Raw genomic sequence first — 16,456 nt, 5'->3', positions numbered from 1 at the left:
AATAAGGAGGGAAATGTTTTTCTTTCTTGTTTGTCTGCCTGCGACAAAGTAATATAAATATAAAAATTTAAGATTTGGAAACTATTTAAAGATATTCAATCTTTAAAAATCTGTAGAAAGGTAATTTATCATGAAAACATCTGATATGAAATTTCCTATAAATACATTTCTTGGATTACTTGAAGGTCTTTCTTTCGAGATCAGCTTACAACTGATCTATAATCTGTTCATGTACGACTCAGTTTTAAAACATATATACCCTCTAAGGATAGATCACATCGGATATTAAGGTCATATATGTGACTTTTTCCACAAAATTTATTAGAAAACTCGAACTTAGTGTCCTAAAATCTCCTCAAATGTATATTGGACAAAATTCAAGAAAATACCAAAAATGTAATTTGGACAAAATAATTATTGCATCAGGTTAGTCCGTAGAGAGTAGATAGAAAAAATGGGGGAGAGGAAGAAGAAGGACAAAGAAATAGAAAACTAAATTTAAAAAATTAAGATTAAAAAAAAATATACAAAATTTAACATAACATAATAAACTAATTAAAATAACATAGATTCCTTCGTATTTATGTATATAATATGTGTATGTGTGGTTTATTAAAGTATTTTTGATTTTCTTTCATTTCTCTTTTTGTTTAGGAAAATTGGACGGATTTGAAGATATCTTATATAGAACTAAGTTACAAATAAAAAAACTTATTATTACATAAAAATCTTATAAGAAATAAAACCTTAAACTATTTTTTTGTTTTGTTTAAAAAAACCAAATATCTTAAGTAAATTGTGTGCAAATATTATGCGTGTTGTGTGGTGAGTTATTGTCCCATATTTTGTTTAAAGATATGGGACAATTACCAAGTCTTTTCAAAATTGCTTAAACAAATGTAATGTAAATATCAATGAGAGGGGGAGGGGGGGGGGGGGGGGGGGGTTCTGAAGATTCCCCCTCTCACCTCTATTGTGATGGCAGTTCTACTACTTCACCTCTTCTATTCTTTGTGCATTTAGTTGAGCGTTAGTTGTTGCATTGGTGGCTGCCGACTTGAGCAGACTTAAGGAAGATGTTTCAGCTAAGGAAACTGAGGTGCCCGTGGGCAATTGATGGACCATTCTTGATGATGAGGACGATGATGCTGGCGGTGGTGGCGGTGAGGGTGATGGTGAGATTACAATTTCATTTTTTATTTCAATATCTGTGGGAAGTTTAAGTTCCTGCTGAAGATTTTCTTTTTCTTGCTGCTGATGCTGCTGCTGTGTGGTGTTTTGAAAGCACTCCTCCGTGTTGTTGTCACCACCACCATTGTTGTTAATCATAATACTTAGAGCTGGATTGGAAGACTGTAGCTGACTTATCAATGGCTGTGATGCTGCAGCAGAGCTGGGATTACCATTAACATTGCCAAAGTTGGTCGGCTGAATTTCATCGGCCGCAGCGGCACTAATCAAATAATTCAAGGGATTAAAATTCTGTATCTCCTTGGCCATAAACGAGGCATGGGTCATTTTCATGTGATTCTTCATTTTGTCGGGCCTTGAAAACTCCTTGCCACACAATGGACAGGGAAATACTTTACGGTGTTTGCCCTCGTGATAGAGGAAGGCATGGCGCTGGAAACTGTATTTATTCTTGAAAGTCTTTTGCATGTTTTCCTTGGCACATTCGGTACACTGGTACACACCCTCGGTGACACTGGCATAACGGAATAGATCCAGACCTCGTACAGACATTTCAGTCAGCTGTTCGGCCTGATCGTCTATGGAGGATTGAGCTTTACGTCTCACCCGGCGACGTTGTATGGGCTTTCCGTTTGAATTTTTGCTACGTGGTGTACTGCTATGGTGGTGACCTGACATGGTCGACTGATTCATGGAATTGTTATATGAGCTATCCATGTTTTCGTTATTCTCTCCCTGGGCGCCACCCATTCCCTCATTGCCTGTACTGTAGTCCAGGCCGGCATTTTCATCGGCCAATGTCAACATTTCCGGGTCGGATTTATCACTTTGATCCATTAGCAGATCTATGTTATTTTCATCTTCCCTTAAGAGAAGGGCATTTTGGTGTTGTTGGAAGAAATCTCCACCAGATTTCATAATTGGATTGGCAGCCATGTGCAAGAGGAATTGATGATGTAAATTATTGGCCGATGGTGGTTGTATACTGTTGTTTTGGGCTGCCTGGCGTTCGGCAGCATTGGCCAATGATTGTAGGGCTGAGCAGGCTTCTTGAGTGTCCATGTGAGTGGAAGATACCAGATCATTGGAGGAAGTTGCTTGTTGGTTATTTGTGTTGTTGTTGTTGGCCAAGGTTACATCAATCAGATCTTTGAGACCGGCCCGTAGTTGTTGCTTCAGCAATGAATTGGGATTTGTTGAAGTGGCTGTGGACTGTGAGGACGAAGTTATGGCCATGGTATTGTTTTGTTGTGACTGTGACGTTGGATTTTGCAATTCTTGTTGTTGTCCGGTGTTCTTTAATTTCAACCCCAATATGGTGGGCAAGTGTACATTTATATTATCATTGAATTCAATTGCCTGCAAGGACGATGAAGCTGATGAAGTTTGTTGTGCCCGAGGAGTGGGTGCCACTAAAGAAATCATGGAAGCATTGCTGGTCACAATACTATTGTTGGTATTTGTTGGGGTTGCGGCACTGTTGTTGCTGCTGCTGCTTGTAATGCCAAAAAGTCTTTGTGACAATTCTGGACTACTGGTAACCAGGTGAACTAAAAAAATATAAAAAAATAAGAAATTAATTATTTTTCTGGTTTTGTTTAATTTTTGAGAAATATATTGACAATAATAAGAACAAAGTGGACAATTTTGAAGTGAAATGGCGTACTTTTTGAATCTAGAATAAATTTCATGCATTTTTGGTAATTCACCTCGGTGTGGTGAGTTTGTATGGAAATTCACCACACCTAGAATTTAATGTGATTCGAATATTTTTCATTATTACATTCTAATAAAATCAATATTTTTAATATTGTATGGTTAATCAGAGCTAAAATGTCAAAAATTTAAAAAAAGGAAATTTTTAAAGAAAATTTATTTGTTTTTTTTTAATTTTTGGGATATATTGTGTCCAAAATGTAATTTTGAAGTGAAATGGCGTAAATTTTGAATGTAGAATAAATTTCATACATTTTGGGAAATTCACCTCGGTGTGGTGAGTTTGTATGGAAATTCACCACACCTAATATTTAATGCTATTCAAATATTTTTCATTGTTACATTCAGTAAAAACCAAAATTTTTAACATTGTATGGTTTTCCAAGGCTAAAATGGCGAAAAACTAAAAAAGGAAACTTTTAAACAAAAGATTTAATTTATTTTTGGAATATTTTGCCTCCACAATATAATTTTGAAATGAGGCAAATTTTAAATGTTCAATAAATTATACGCATTTTTGAAAATTCACCACGATGTGTTGAGTTTTTTTTGGAAATTCACCACACCTAAAATGTAATGGAATTCGAATATTTTTCATTGTTACATTCAATAAAAACCAAAATTTTTAACATTGTATGGTTTACCAGAGCTAAAATGGCGGAAACTTAAAAAAGGAAACTTTTAAGGAAAAGCATTTAATTTATTTTCAAAATGTTTTTTTGGAATATTTTGCCTCTTAAAAGCACACCACACCTAGAATTTAATGCGATTCGAATATTTGTCACTATTACATTCTATAAAAATCATTACTTTTAACATTTATGGTTAGTCGGGGCTAAAATGGCGAGAATTTAAAAGAGGTAATTTTTAAAAAAGAAAACGTTTTTTTTTTTTAATTTTTAGGTATATTTTGACTCTAAAATGCAATTTTGATGTGAATTGGCGTTAATTTTGAATGTACAACAAATTATATGCATTTTTGTTAATTCACCTCGGTGTGGTGAGTTTTTTGGGATATTCACCACATCTAAAATTTGATACGATTCGAATATTTTTCATTATTACATTCTATAAAAATCATTATTTTTAACATTGTATGGTTAATCCCGGCTAAAATGGCGAGAATTTGAAAGAGATAATTTTTAAAAAAGAAAATTTATTTTTTTGACTCTAAAATGTAATTTTGATGTGAAATGGTGTTAATTTTGAATGCACAACAAATTATATGCATTTTTGTTAATTCACCTCGGTGTGGTGAGTTTTTTGGGAAATTCACCACACCTAAAATTTGATGCGATTCGAATATTTTTCATTATTTCGTTCTATAAAAATCATTATTTTTAACATTGTATGGTTAACCAGGGTTAAATTATTATGGAAAATCACTTTTGCATAGATTGCAGTTGAAATTGTTCTCAATATTCATATTTTTGCGGGCATTTTTGTGAGATGGCGATGCTTTGTTAAGGATATAAAGCTCTTATCAGTAAATATATACAATATTCTTGAAACAGAGGGTATTTACTGTATTTTTTCAGGTTCACCGCGGTATGGTGAGTTTCTTTGAAAATTCACCATGCCCTAAATTTCATGGTTTTCGAACATCTGCCTTAAATTTGTACGTATTTAAATGTCTACTTTGAATATTGTATGATAAAAAATGTATGATTGAGCATTTAAATCGGGAATTTGATATGAATTCCAAAAAATAATAATTTTTTTTTCTCATTTTTATAAATTTTATGAAAGACTCATCATCTTTCTGAATAGAATTTAAAGTACACCAATTAACTTAGTATCCCCAGAGCAGAGTTAATATTTCTTTTCTTACATAAAAAGTAAATAATTTTTCTCACCAAAAAAAATATTGACAAATTCTAAATTAATGAAATTAATACTAAAAAAGTATATCGCGTCATTTTTTAATGAAATATTGTGTTTTCTTGTAAAAACGTTAAAAGTTAAACATTTTCCCCCATTTACCTCGGTGTGGTGAATTCCAGATGAAATTCACCACCTTTATTTTGGCTCATTAAAATGTATTTTATACTTTTTTAGCATAGACAATGATTCTCATTGATATTTTTGTTCAAAATTTTCATAAAAATTTCTAAAAAATACTTCGAATTTGAATTTTTTAAAAAATATGTAATCATAAAATTAGAAAAATATATATTTTTTAAATACAAAAAAATATATATAGAAATATTTTTGTCCGTAAGAATGTTAATACAAAACGTTATAGAAATCTACATAGTAGTGGTGAGTTCAATATGAAACTCACCACAATATTATTTTTGTTGATTTCAATAGTTTTTAAAACTTTTGCAGGATAAACACAAACCGAAAATGTGTACACTTTTTATTTTTATGCTGTAAAAAATTAAAATCTATTAAAAACAAAAAAAAATAAAACTTAATTTTCACCAGTTTTATTTATTTGCCCTAAAAATAAATAAAAAACCAAAATATTGTTTTTTTTTGTGTGTGTTGATTGTTTAATTTTTGTTTGTATTTCTCTCTTTGTAATAATAATTAATTAATTAATTGATTTATTTAAATTATGCTTTTTAATTATAATAATTAATTGTTTTCGTTTGCAGTGGATCTTTTTTTTTTTGAATGCTGTACATAAAAATTAATTTAAAAAATATACAAGTATTAATAATAATAAAAATAAAAAAATAATTAACATTACTATAATGATAAAACATTAACCATATTGCTGGGGAGGTTGGTTGTTATTATTAATAATTTTTATTAGGTGTCAAATTGTGTTTTTAATTTCATGTTATTTATTCTTTCTTTCTTTTGCTTGTTTTAATAATTAATTATGGGGTAGGTAGGTAATTTATAAAAAAAATTAGTTCTTTGGCGATATTATTAAGCCTCCGATTTATATATTTTCTTTTGCAAAAAAATCATATAAATATTATTTAATAAAAAAAAACAAATGTTATATTACAAGAGAAAACAAATGGGGGTTTTGTTGTGAGTTATAAAAATATGGTAGAAAGAAAGATTAAGAGTTGTTTGGGAGGGAGCTAGGAAAAGGTTGTGCGACAGCATGATTGAAGGTCATGCCAAATAAATAAACCTTTTTTTTTTTGAATTTAAATTAAAGAATCAAAATATAACCAGCAATTCAATTAATTTACACAAAATAAAAGTAGCCATAAAAATTATGTTAATTAGTTAAATTAGAATTAGCTTCCTTTGAAGGCAACAAGGTAGATATTTTTTTGATATATTCTTGGATTTGATAATGATTTCATCTATATTTTGTTTTTTTTTTCTTTTGTCTATACAAAGTATATATTAAACTTAATTATTAATAAAAAATATATGTGTGAAAAAATTTAACTAAGATTTTGATAAGTTTGTTTGTTTTTTTTTTGTGTTTTTTTTTTTTAGTTTTAGTTTAGTTTTATGAAGTACTAGTGTCTAGTGATTGCTGTGGAACAAAGTACACTTTATGTGTCGATAGGTGTTGCTTGGTTGGCATAAGGCACTCTATGGTGAATTGTTTTAACCTTTGATTTTGTTTTGTTGTACGTAATTAATGGGTACGAAGAAAAAAACTCCAAAAATGAAATTACAAAATATTGTGAATGCTACATTTTAAATTATAAATATTTATTATATAAAAAAATAATTAGGGGATAGTGCTGCTTATTTAAAAATTAAATTATTAACTAAATGTCTAAAAATAGAATTAATTGCACACAAACTTATAAAGACAAAAAAGAATGGTGGGGGTCAAATAGTGGGGATCCTAAATATCTAGGATTACCGTGGTTTTTTATTGAAATATATTGTCAATTTCACTTGCAGATCCGTATAAAGAAAATTCGAAATTTTCAAAAAATGAAAAAAAAAAATAAAAGAAAAACTCGAAAAACATTTAAAATTAAAACAAAAAAAAAACTTTGCCAGGAGTTTCTAAGGAAACTCCACAACATCATAACAGTAGAACTGAATTTTTCAAAGAATAAAAATAAAAATTATAACAGAAAAAGGGAGGTAAAATAAAATTAATTAAAAAAAAAATATAACAAAAAATTTTTGAAATTTTTCCCAGAAAAATTACTTTTTTCAAAGTTTCTTTTACAAAGAAATCTTTTAACCGGGGGGTTGTTTGTTGTGTTTCTTTCTTTAATTATATTTAATGGAAATTAAGAATCCTATAAAAATTACTTTACATTGTTTTGTTTAAGAAGCGTTCATTTTTTGATTTATTTCGTTCTTTTTTTTTTTTTTTGGAATATTTTGGAAGCCTTTTTCTTGTGTTTTGTAAATAGAATTCCTTTGAAAAACGATTTGTGTTCTCCCAACACAAACTTTAAAAGCTAAATATTTAAATATTTTTGTTTTTTTTTTTTTTAAATTATATTACAAAGTTATAACGTCTGAGTCCCAGCCTAACAATATTTGGGGGGAGAATAATAATAGTTTAAATTAAATAAAAGGGTATTTTTTGCTAATATTCCTTGTTAAAGAAATGAAAACTTAAAGAGGGGTAGGTGGTGGGGGTGGGGTTTTACTATTTTCATAAAAAGCCAAAACCTTTGCTTAATAATTTATACACTTAAACCATATACTAATATTAGTACACAATGCTAATTCATTGCGCCACCGCTGCGGCTGCTGCTGTGGCTGCGGTTGGAGTGGGCGTTGGTGTTGGCGTCGATGTTGCCATGGCTCCCGGTGGTGAGCTTACCGATGAAGATGACGCCGATGATGACAAGCCTCCTGCTGGTGTTGATGTATTCAATGACAAACCAGAGCCGCTCATAACGCCAGCCATGCTCACACTACCACCGCCCATACCGCCTACACCCATTACACCTCCTCCCATACCACTACCCCCACCAGTTGACGATTGATTTGATGTCTGTGCATTCAAATCAGGTGGAGTTGGTGTCGAAGATGCGCTCACATTCTGTGAACCCGATGCCGACATTTGTCCTGGCATTGGCAATGGGTTGCCCGATGCCGCCGCTGCCAATGCTGATGTGGGATTTTCAATTTTATGTATGATTTTAACATGCGCCGTCATATTATCCTTTCGTGTAAACTCTTTGAAACAGAACGGACAGGGATAGACCTTGACATTACGCTTGTGGGAGGTGACATAGTGACGACAGAAATTGCTTATGTGTGTATAGACGCGAGAGCAAACCTTACAACGGTACGTGTGTTCACCCTCTTTGGTACAGTAATCACGTACGGAGCCCTCACCTTCGCCCTCAATAATGGAATTACACGATGTATTCAATTTGGTTTTGGGTGGTGGTGAATTGACATTTAGACTGCCGGTGCTGGCGCTGAGGGCAGATTTCATTTTTTGCAATTGGGCGGAATTCATGTAGTTGCTGGATAACATTTCCATGTAGTCAGTTGTGTTGGCAAAGGGCTAAAATGGAAGAACGGTTAAATTAATACAGATTTCTTTGGAAATAAAAAAGTTTTGAAAATGGATTTTTTTTTTTAATTTTCAAAAAAGCAAACTCGAATTTTGAAATACATGGAAGCAATTTAAATAAATTCATAAATGCTTAAAAAAAGGAATAAAATGTTGACATTAAAATTTGGTGTGGTGAAATTTTAAAAATATTTACCAAAAATTGTTGAAACTGTGAAAATTGCTAAATATTTTCATTTTCAAATATACATTTTTTTTTAATTTTTTTAGAAAATTTTCAACTTTAGACACTTTTTTATCGAAATAATTTGAAAACCGATTGAAATTTTTGAGATTTAAAATTTTAAAAATAATCTGGAGTTGGAATTATTGTTATTACTGAATATTCTATGTTTTTAGGCAAAAATATGAATGTGGTGAGTTTTGAAAGAATTTCACCACACCTTAAATTTGCATGAAACGTATGCCTTTTTATGCATATTATCAAACAAATAACGATTTTGAATCAAGAACCAGTTTTATTGCTCTTTTTGGCTTTATTTCATTGTTTTATCGAAATTAATTTGTAAATCGATGGAAATTTTTGAGATTTAAAATTTTAAATATAATCTGGAGCTGGAATTTATTGTTATTATTGAATTTTCTACGTTTTTATGCAAAAATATGGGTGTGGTGAGTTTTGAAAGAAATTCACCACACCTTAAATTTGCATGAAATGTATGCCTTTTTATGCATATTATCAAACAAATAACGATTTTCAATCAAGAATAAAAAAGTAGCTATTACCAAAGACCAGTTTTAATGTCTTTTTATCGAAATTAATTTGAAAATCGATTGCAAATTTTGAGATTTCAAATCTGAAAAATAATATAGACCTGGAATTACTGTTATTATGGAATTTTCTATGTTTTTAGGCAAAAATATGAGTGTGGTGAGTTTTGACAGAAATTCACCAGACCTTAAATTTGCATGAAATGTATGCCTTTTTATGCATATTATCAAACAAATAACGATTTTAAATCAAGAAGTCGAGTTGTAACACTCTTTTTGCTTTTTTGAAAAATAAAAGAAAAACCTCTTCGAAAAATCCCAAGATGCTTACCTTAATATCAACACCATTTTGCTTCAACTTAACACGTTTATTAATCTTTGGCTTGACAGGCTTGACAAGTGGCGCCAACTTCGGTATGCTAACCATTGAATTCAACAATTGACCCGTCATACCGCCCGCACCCACAACATTGGCCATTTGCAGGCCTCCGGCCGCTGCAGCAGCTGCCTCGGCCAATTGTTGTTGATGTTTCTGTTGGGCGGCTATGAGAAATGCTTGTTGGCGGGCCTGTTGCGACATATTGGAGAGTTGATTTTCTTGTGAATCGTTGGCATTTGGATCGTATTTGAATTCAACCGGTTCATCGTATTCATCCAACATTAATTGTGGTTCCATATAAGATGTGTCCATGGGTTCATCGTTATCACTGTCATTGCCATCTAAAATGGTATGAAAAAACAACAATCGCTTAAATGAATAATGTTCTTTTGAACTGGGGGGTATAGTGGGGGGTAGTGTGGTGAAAATGTACAATGCATTGTTTTAAGAAAAAGAATAAAAAAACAGAAAATATTTTCTTACAAATCACACGAAAAAAGAAAGTTTTGCAGTGTTATTCAAATTTCTTTGGTCTAATGGTTTAATTTACATTTTGAGTGTTATGCATCATACCAACAAATGTAAAAAATAATACTGCATGTAAAAATTTTGTGATCGGAAAAGCTATAGGGATTTCAAGCCATTTCTGTTTTATGTACGGCGTTATTGTTTTGTTGTTAAGAGTTTTATTTTTTTGTCTTAAATTCTAGGAAATATAAATTTTGTTTGATAATGTTTTTTTTTTATTTAAAAACGAAATTTTGGGTTTAAAGATTTTCGAAAATGGTAATTATTTTTTATGTTTTACAAAACGTTTATACGATTTTTACGTCGGCCATAAATCCCTAAAAGCTCATACCGATTTATTTTCATGATTTAGTTTAGGTTCTTTTTTTTTTGGTTCAACAAAGCTTTCTATTTTTCGTTATTTGCAAATTGTTCTCTTTCTAAAACGGCATCATACGTTTCCAAAATTTCATTTCGAACTCACCTGCGCCGACGTTAAACGTATGTCTTTTATTTACCGAAATTCGAAAATCACTAAACACTTTTTCTTTTTTTGATATTCCTTTTCACACTTCACTTTAAAAATCATAACTCAACACAGTTTTGAACTGTTTTAAATAAATAAAGAAAAATCCCTTTTTAGCTTTTCCGATTCATTGTTTTGAGGCGTATTATCATTGGTCTATTCTAACAACGCGTTAATTACAAAGAAATAACTTAGGTTAGTTTTTGTTTTATGGTGCATCGTTTCTTCTTTGCCAGAGGAAAGATAAATGATTTATGTTTTGATTTGGTTTTTTTTTTTTCAATGAATTGTGAATTATGTACAAGAGGAGACTTTTTTCGATTTTTGTCTTTTTTTTACATTATTTTACAATTGAAAAAAAATGCAGGTGATTGATTGTATTGTATGAAAATTGTTTGAATTTTTGATGCCCAACGAGTACAGAAGAAAAATAAAAAAAGGCTTACCGGATGTGCTGTTATCGTCGTGATGTTGATGGCGTTCCTGGTTCATTTGAGCTTTCTTTGAGGGTGAGAGTGAGTCGTGACTTTCCTGTAAAATAAGAAAAAGGATAATCAGTAAATATTTCACTTCTCAAAAAGGCAACTTAAACACCTGAAAATATTATTTTTTCCAAGCATTTTGAGATAAAAAAAACATTTTTTTCTTTGAATTTTTTTGATCTATTTAAGTTTTTATGCTTTTTTACCAAAAATTCTAATTTTTGAAATATTTATCTCAGTGTGGTGAGTTTTGAAGAAATTTACCACACCTTAATTTTTGTGGAAATGTATATTTTAACTGAAATACTATCCAATAAGGTTGTTTATTTGAATTTTAAAAAATTTCCAAGGCGTTTTGGGTTCAATATTTTCCGCAAAAATTGTGGAAAAATAAAATCCTATTTTTTATGCCAATAATTAAGAAATCTAAAATTTTCCGCATAATTTTCAAGGTGTGGTGAATTTTGTTGGAAATTCACCACACCTCGATTTTTGCTGATATGCCAAGAAAAATGAAAATTTTCCATAAAAATATAAATTTAAAATTTTTTCAAAACTTCTAAATGCTTTTTTAAAACATTTTTCCTAAAAAATTTAATGTTTTTTGGGAGATTTTTTTTTTTTTGGAAATTCACCACACCTTGATTTTTCCTAATATGAAAAGAAAAATGAAAATTTTCAATAAAAAAATTAATTTGATTTTTTTTCAAAACTTCTAAATGCTTTTTTGAAACATTTTTCATAAATAATTCAATGTTTTTTGGGAAAGTTAACTCCTTTTCTTAAATCATAATTTTCAATGTATTTTTACTCACATTCAAATCATCATTATTTCCCGAATCCCTTTGATTATCATCGGAACCATCTTCATTGCCGGAATACGAATCATTGCACATTTTACCATCACCCATTTCCCCATCGTAATCATCATAGTCAGCATCATCACTGCCCGACAAACGACGTGGCCTGCCACGTTTACGTTTGGGCATTGAAGCCAAGGCCAGCGTTAGCAGGGATTCTTGGTGCTGCTGCTGTTGCTGTTGTCTTGGCTTTTGTTGACCCGTTACACTAGCAATTTGTGGCGTTGACTGATGATCATTGCCCATATCACGTTTACGTTTGGGCATCGATGCCAATGCCAGTGTGAGTAACGACTCTTGCTGGCTCTTCTGTTGGCCGGCAGCCGTTGTTAGGGGTGAACCATTATTTTGGTGGGTTTTATGACGCTGTTGTTGTTGCTGCTGCTGTTGGCCTTGCACCACATACGGTTGGATGCGTTGCAACTGTGGTGGCTGGGGTGTGGGTTCATTGCTTGAGGGTTTATCATCATTGACTTCGGTTAGACCCTTAATGCGTAGACTTTCGGCTACACGCAAAAATGCTGTTAAACGTTCCTGATCGACAGAAACTTCACCGCGATACATGAAATCTAGGAGGGATTTCATATCGGCATAAGGGACATCTTTTAATATGACAATGGGATGTTTTTCCGGATGGTTTATGAACAGGGCATTGAAGTAGGGACTGCAGGCGGAGAGAACCATCTGAAAGGCAAAGGAGGGAGATTAGTTTTGGAACAGATTTTCAAATGTTAATGCCTTCTCTTACCTTGTGTGCTTTGAGATATTGACCGTCCACGGCCAATGTAACATCCGTAAATGTTTCGGCATGTAGCAGCTGATCGAAAACGGATAGTAAATTACTTTGGTGGTTATTCCATCGCAAACAAAATCTCTGCGAAGCCATCTTCATTTGGAAGCCGTTGTGTTTATCAAAATATGATTTTGATAAAGCCGAAAATTGTAGAAAAGAATAAAATTTTGGGAGGAAAGGATTTTCAAAATCCTTCGGTTTTTTGTGTGTTTTTATATTTCAGGAAAATAATTGTTTGGGTTTCTTCTTGAGGATATTTTTGTGTGTGTGTTTTGAAATGTCAAAACTCCTTGTTTAAAACATTTTAATCAGAAAAGAGCTCCTGTAATGAAAGAGAGAAAGAGAAAATTAGAATTAGTTTCAGAAGTGGATAAGATGTATTATGGTATTTGGAGGAAAATTTTCTATTGCCATCCAAAACACAGAAATCTTCCTTCCTTGAATGCGTTGGCTAAATTTAGCCTGTATTGCCTAATCGTGGCATATTTGGTGGTGGTGGCGGCGGTATTGCTATAAATTATAAAGACATCTTCTCCTCCTCTTGAACCCCTCCTCCCCCACCATGCTCCTGGTATAAAAATAAAAACGTAAAGGCACAACAACAGCAGCAAAAAAATCTTAAAAACAGCAACAACAACAACAGCAAATATGTGAAATTTCTGTTAGTCTTAAATCTACTTTCACGGATACTTTTCTTTTGCCGAATGCCTCGAGGAGATGATAAACAAAACGAATTTTCTTCTTGATTCTGATGAAACATTCGAATGGTTTTTCTTGCTTTTTTTGTTTTTGTTCGGTTTCTGCTACCCCCCAATGGCTAAAAATAGACAAAGGATCTTCGTGATTTGTACAAACAAAAATTGAAAATCATTTTAGCTTTTAAGAAATGGAGAGAACAAATAAGAGAGAAAAAGTGAGAGAGTGGAGAATGGGGTCGCAGCAGCAGCAGCACAACAGCAATTGATGACGATGGAAACATAAAAACCGCACATTATTTTTTTTTAATTTTGATTTCTCACCATCAGAAAATAAAGTAGCGACAATCGTGTCTAGGAGCAACACAGCAGCGCTAAGGAATCTCTAGCCATAAAAAAAACACAGAAACACGAAAAGTAAATAATTTCATTGGACCGCAAAAAAAAAGCAGCGCTCAACAGGAGAATGAATGCTGTGTAATTTTCCTATACACAAACACACACAAAAGCACTACAACAAAACCACAATGGGTATAGGGAATGGAAGAAGAATATGGATAATAAATGGGGAAAAAGAAGGAAGTAATGTCGGCATGTTAAAAGTCAATGGAACTATGAGTTGAAGAGGGGTAGTAGACAGGATAAACAAAACGAAATCAGAGAACTGAATATCTTTTCATAAAGAATAATAATGAAGAGAATTAAAAAATACTATAGAGTAATAAAAACTTTGAGAGGTTTATTAGCTTAGATGCCACTTCTAAGAAATGATTAGAATTAGCTGGCTAACCACAATAGAAGAAATATTTGTAGATCTTAATCACAAAAAAATTGGGAAACAAAAAGTTTTTTAAATATGTTTTTTTTCAGTTGCGTAATTAAATTAAAAAAGAATTTAGGCTTTGACAAAAAAAATTTTTTAGAGCAATTTTGAAAATTAAAAATTCCAAAATTGTGGGATTTTAAAGACATTATAATTTTTTAATATTTTTTGTATGATCTTTAAAATTTTGGCAATTTTTTGCCACAATTATTTGAGTGTGGTGAGTTTTGGAGAAATTCACCACACCTTAAATTTAATGGAAATGAAACAATTGGTTTGTGATTTATAAGAAAAAAAAAAAATAAAATTTTGAAAAATATTGACTCAACAAAATTTTCTAAAGAGGTATTTGCATAAAATGCTTGAAAATTTTAAAAAAAATATTTTTCAGTTAATCACCAAGAAAAAATAAAACTTTCTATGCATTTTGCAAAGTGTGGTGAGTTTTTCAAGAAATTCACCACACTGCCAATTTTGCATAAAAATAACTAAAACTCAAAGAAAAACGATTTTTTAATGAAAATTATTAAAAAAAAAACTATGTGGGTGTATTTTGTTTCCCAAAAGTACAAGTTTTTATACAAATCTTAAATTGTTATTTTTTACATATCCTCGAAATCAATTGATGATTAATAAAAAAACAACTTTCAAACGTTGTCCATGAAACAACAACAAACATTTCAAAAAAAGAGGCATTGCCTTGTAATAATGTAACAAGTGTTTGTTGTTACTTGTGCCATTTGAGCAGAGCAAAAAAACAAAAAAAAAGGAATTCCGAAAAAAAGAACGTAAAATAAAACAACCGGTTTTCCTTAATAATGGAAAACCAACACGAAACACATAAATGCTTAATTTACAAAATTATTTTTTTTTCGTATTTATTCATAAGGGTTACAACAGGAAACCAACTATGTGTATATGGAGGCAAGGAGAATACAAACAACAGTAACAACTAAAACCTCAAACAAAAACAAAATTAATTTCAAAACGGAAATAGATAAAAGCAACGAGATAATGACCAAACACAACATTTACGACGACGGCGACGAGAACAGCGGCCGACAATAATAACAAAGGAGAAAAAAACATTAAAATGATCAACAAGCCAGGCAGGCAGCCAGGCAAAGAGAAACGACGAATGGAAAACCAAACAACACACCCATCCTAAATATGAAAAAAAAAAAGAAAAACATTTCAAACAGATCACGTCACAGATGACTGCATCCCACCAAACAAACGAACACACCATCGCCATGGCATAAATAACAACAATCAAATACTGTTAGATATACTCAAAAGGTCTCTATTCCCCCACCCTCCTCTCTCCACCTCTTAATATCCCAATTCTCTCCAACACACTTCACAAATGTCCTCGCCAGAAAATACTGTGAAACGCAATAACGACGAACGCATTGACAAAGCTGGGTTTTTATTTTACCCCCACTTGAATGTGGACACACACACAGGGACACCAATACATTGGACTTTTGATCGTGTGTATAACACAGCCACAAAGTCAAGGGGTGGGGAGGGAAAGATCAAGCCCTGCATAGATTGTGGTTTCAAAGAAAAAAACACAAAATTATGGGGGGAAACACATACCCTCTCACACTCAATTGCCACCCAACAAAAGTCAAAAAGCTTGGCTCAAGGGAGACAGGCTGATAGACAGACAGAGAGAGAGAGGAAGGTAGTAAAACATAAAGGGCTTCGATTTCCATTGTGGGGTACAGCCAAAAACAAAGTTGTTAAATAACATTAGATGAAGCAACAACAACAAAAGAGCAGTCATGTAAAACCCGTGTATGGGGGAAGGAGATCACTTAGTGTATGTGTAGGCATCCAAGTGTATGTGTGTGGTGGTATGCCTGCTGTATGTATGCCAAGTCAAACGGGGACGATTTTGCCTGACGGCGACAGCACCATGCATGCCTTTACTGTACATGAGAAAAGAAAAAAACACACAACGAAAATAAAAAAAACAATCATTACGAAACTCAAAAAGGCGTAACATTGTCCATGCTCCACGTTTCATACACAAACACACATGCCTTCACACATATGTATATGAGAGGCCCCCACAGGAAAACTGAGAAAACGAAAAGCAAACGTGAAGGAATCAATAAGAAATTAAGCAACTGTTGTCGTGAGAAGGCGAGAGAGAAATATACTCTCGGCGACCAGAGGAAAATAATTAATGTAAAAGAGTAAACTTATGTGTGAGAGAGCATGAGAGAAGGAGAGAGACACACACGTATCAAAACAAAATACCGTTGTTGTAAAATATG

At 32.1% G+C, this 16,456-nt stretch overlaps 1 protein-coding gene across 6 annotated transcripts in view; it reads right to left on the bottom strand.

Moving 5' to 3' along the window:
• Positions 1 to 930: 930 nt before the first annotated feature.
• Positions 931 to 16,456, bottom strand: part of LOC101896020 (protein tramtrack, beta isoform) — an 84,245-nt gene continuing 68,719 nt past the window's right edge. For 5 of the 6 annotated variants that reach the window (XM_059123229.1, XM_059123230.1, XM_011294969.3 and 2 more), the window contains 4 exons: positions 12,606 to 12,972; positions 11,813 to 12,541; positions 10,962 to 11,046; positions 931 to 2,741 (listed from right to left, as the gene is read on the bottom strand). In XM_059123229.1, the coding sequence (XP_058979212.1) occupies positions 991 to 2,741; positions 10,962 to 11,046; positions 11,813 to 12,541; positions 12,606 to 12,749 (2,709 nt within the window). In that variant the 5' untranslated portion in view covers positions 12,750 to 12,972 and the 3' untranslated portion in view covers positions 931 to 990. Of the gene's footprint in view, positions 2,742 to 5,716; positions 8,324 to 9,434; positions 9,824 to 10,961; positions 11,047 to 11,812; positions 12,542 to 12,605; positions 12,973 to 16,456 lie in introns of those variants that run through there. The other variant, XM_059123232.1, reaches the window with a different exon arrangement.

This window comes from Musca domestica, unplaced genomic scaffold (assembly GCF_030504385.1).
Source record: "Musca domestica strain aabys unplaced genomic scaffold, Musca_domestica.polishedcontigs.V.1.1 24, whole genome shotgun sequence".
NCBI lineage: Eukaryota > Metazoa > Arthropoda > Insecta > Diptera > Muscidae > Musca > Musca domestica.
This window is presented reverse-complemented; position numbering and strand designations above follow the sequence as displayed.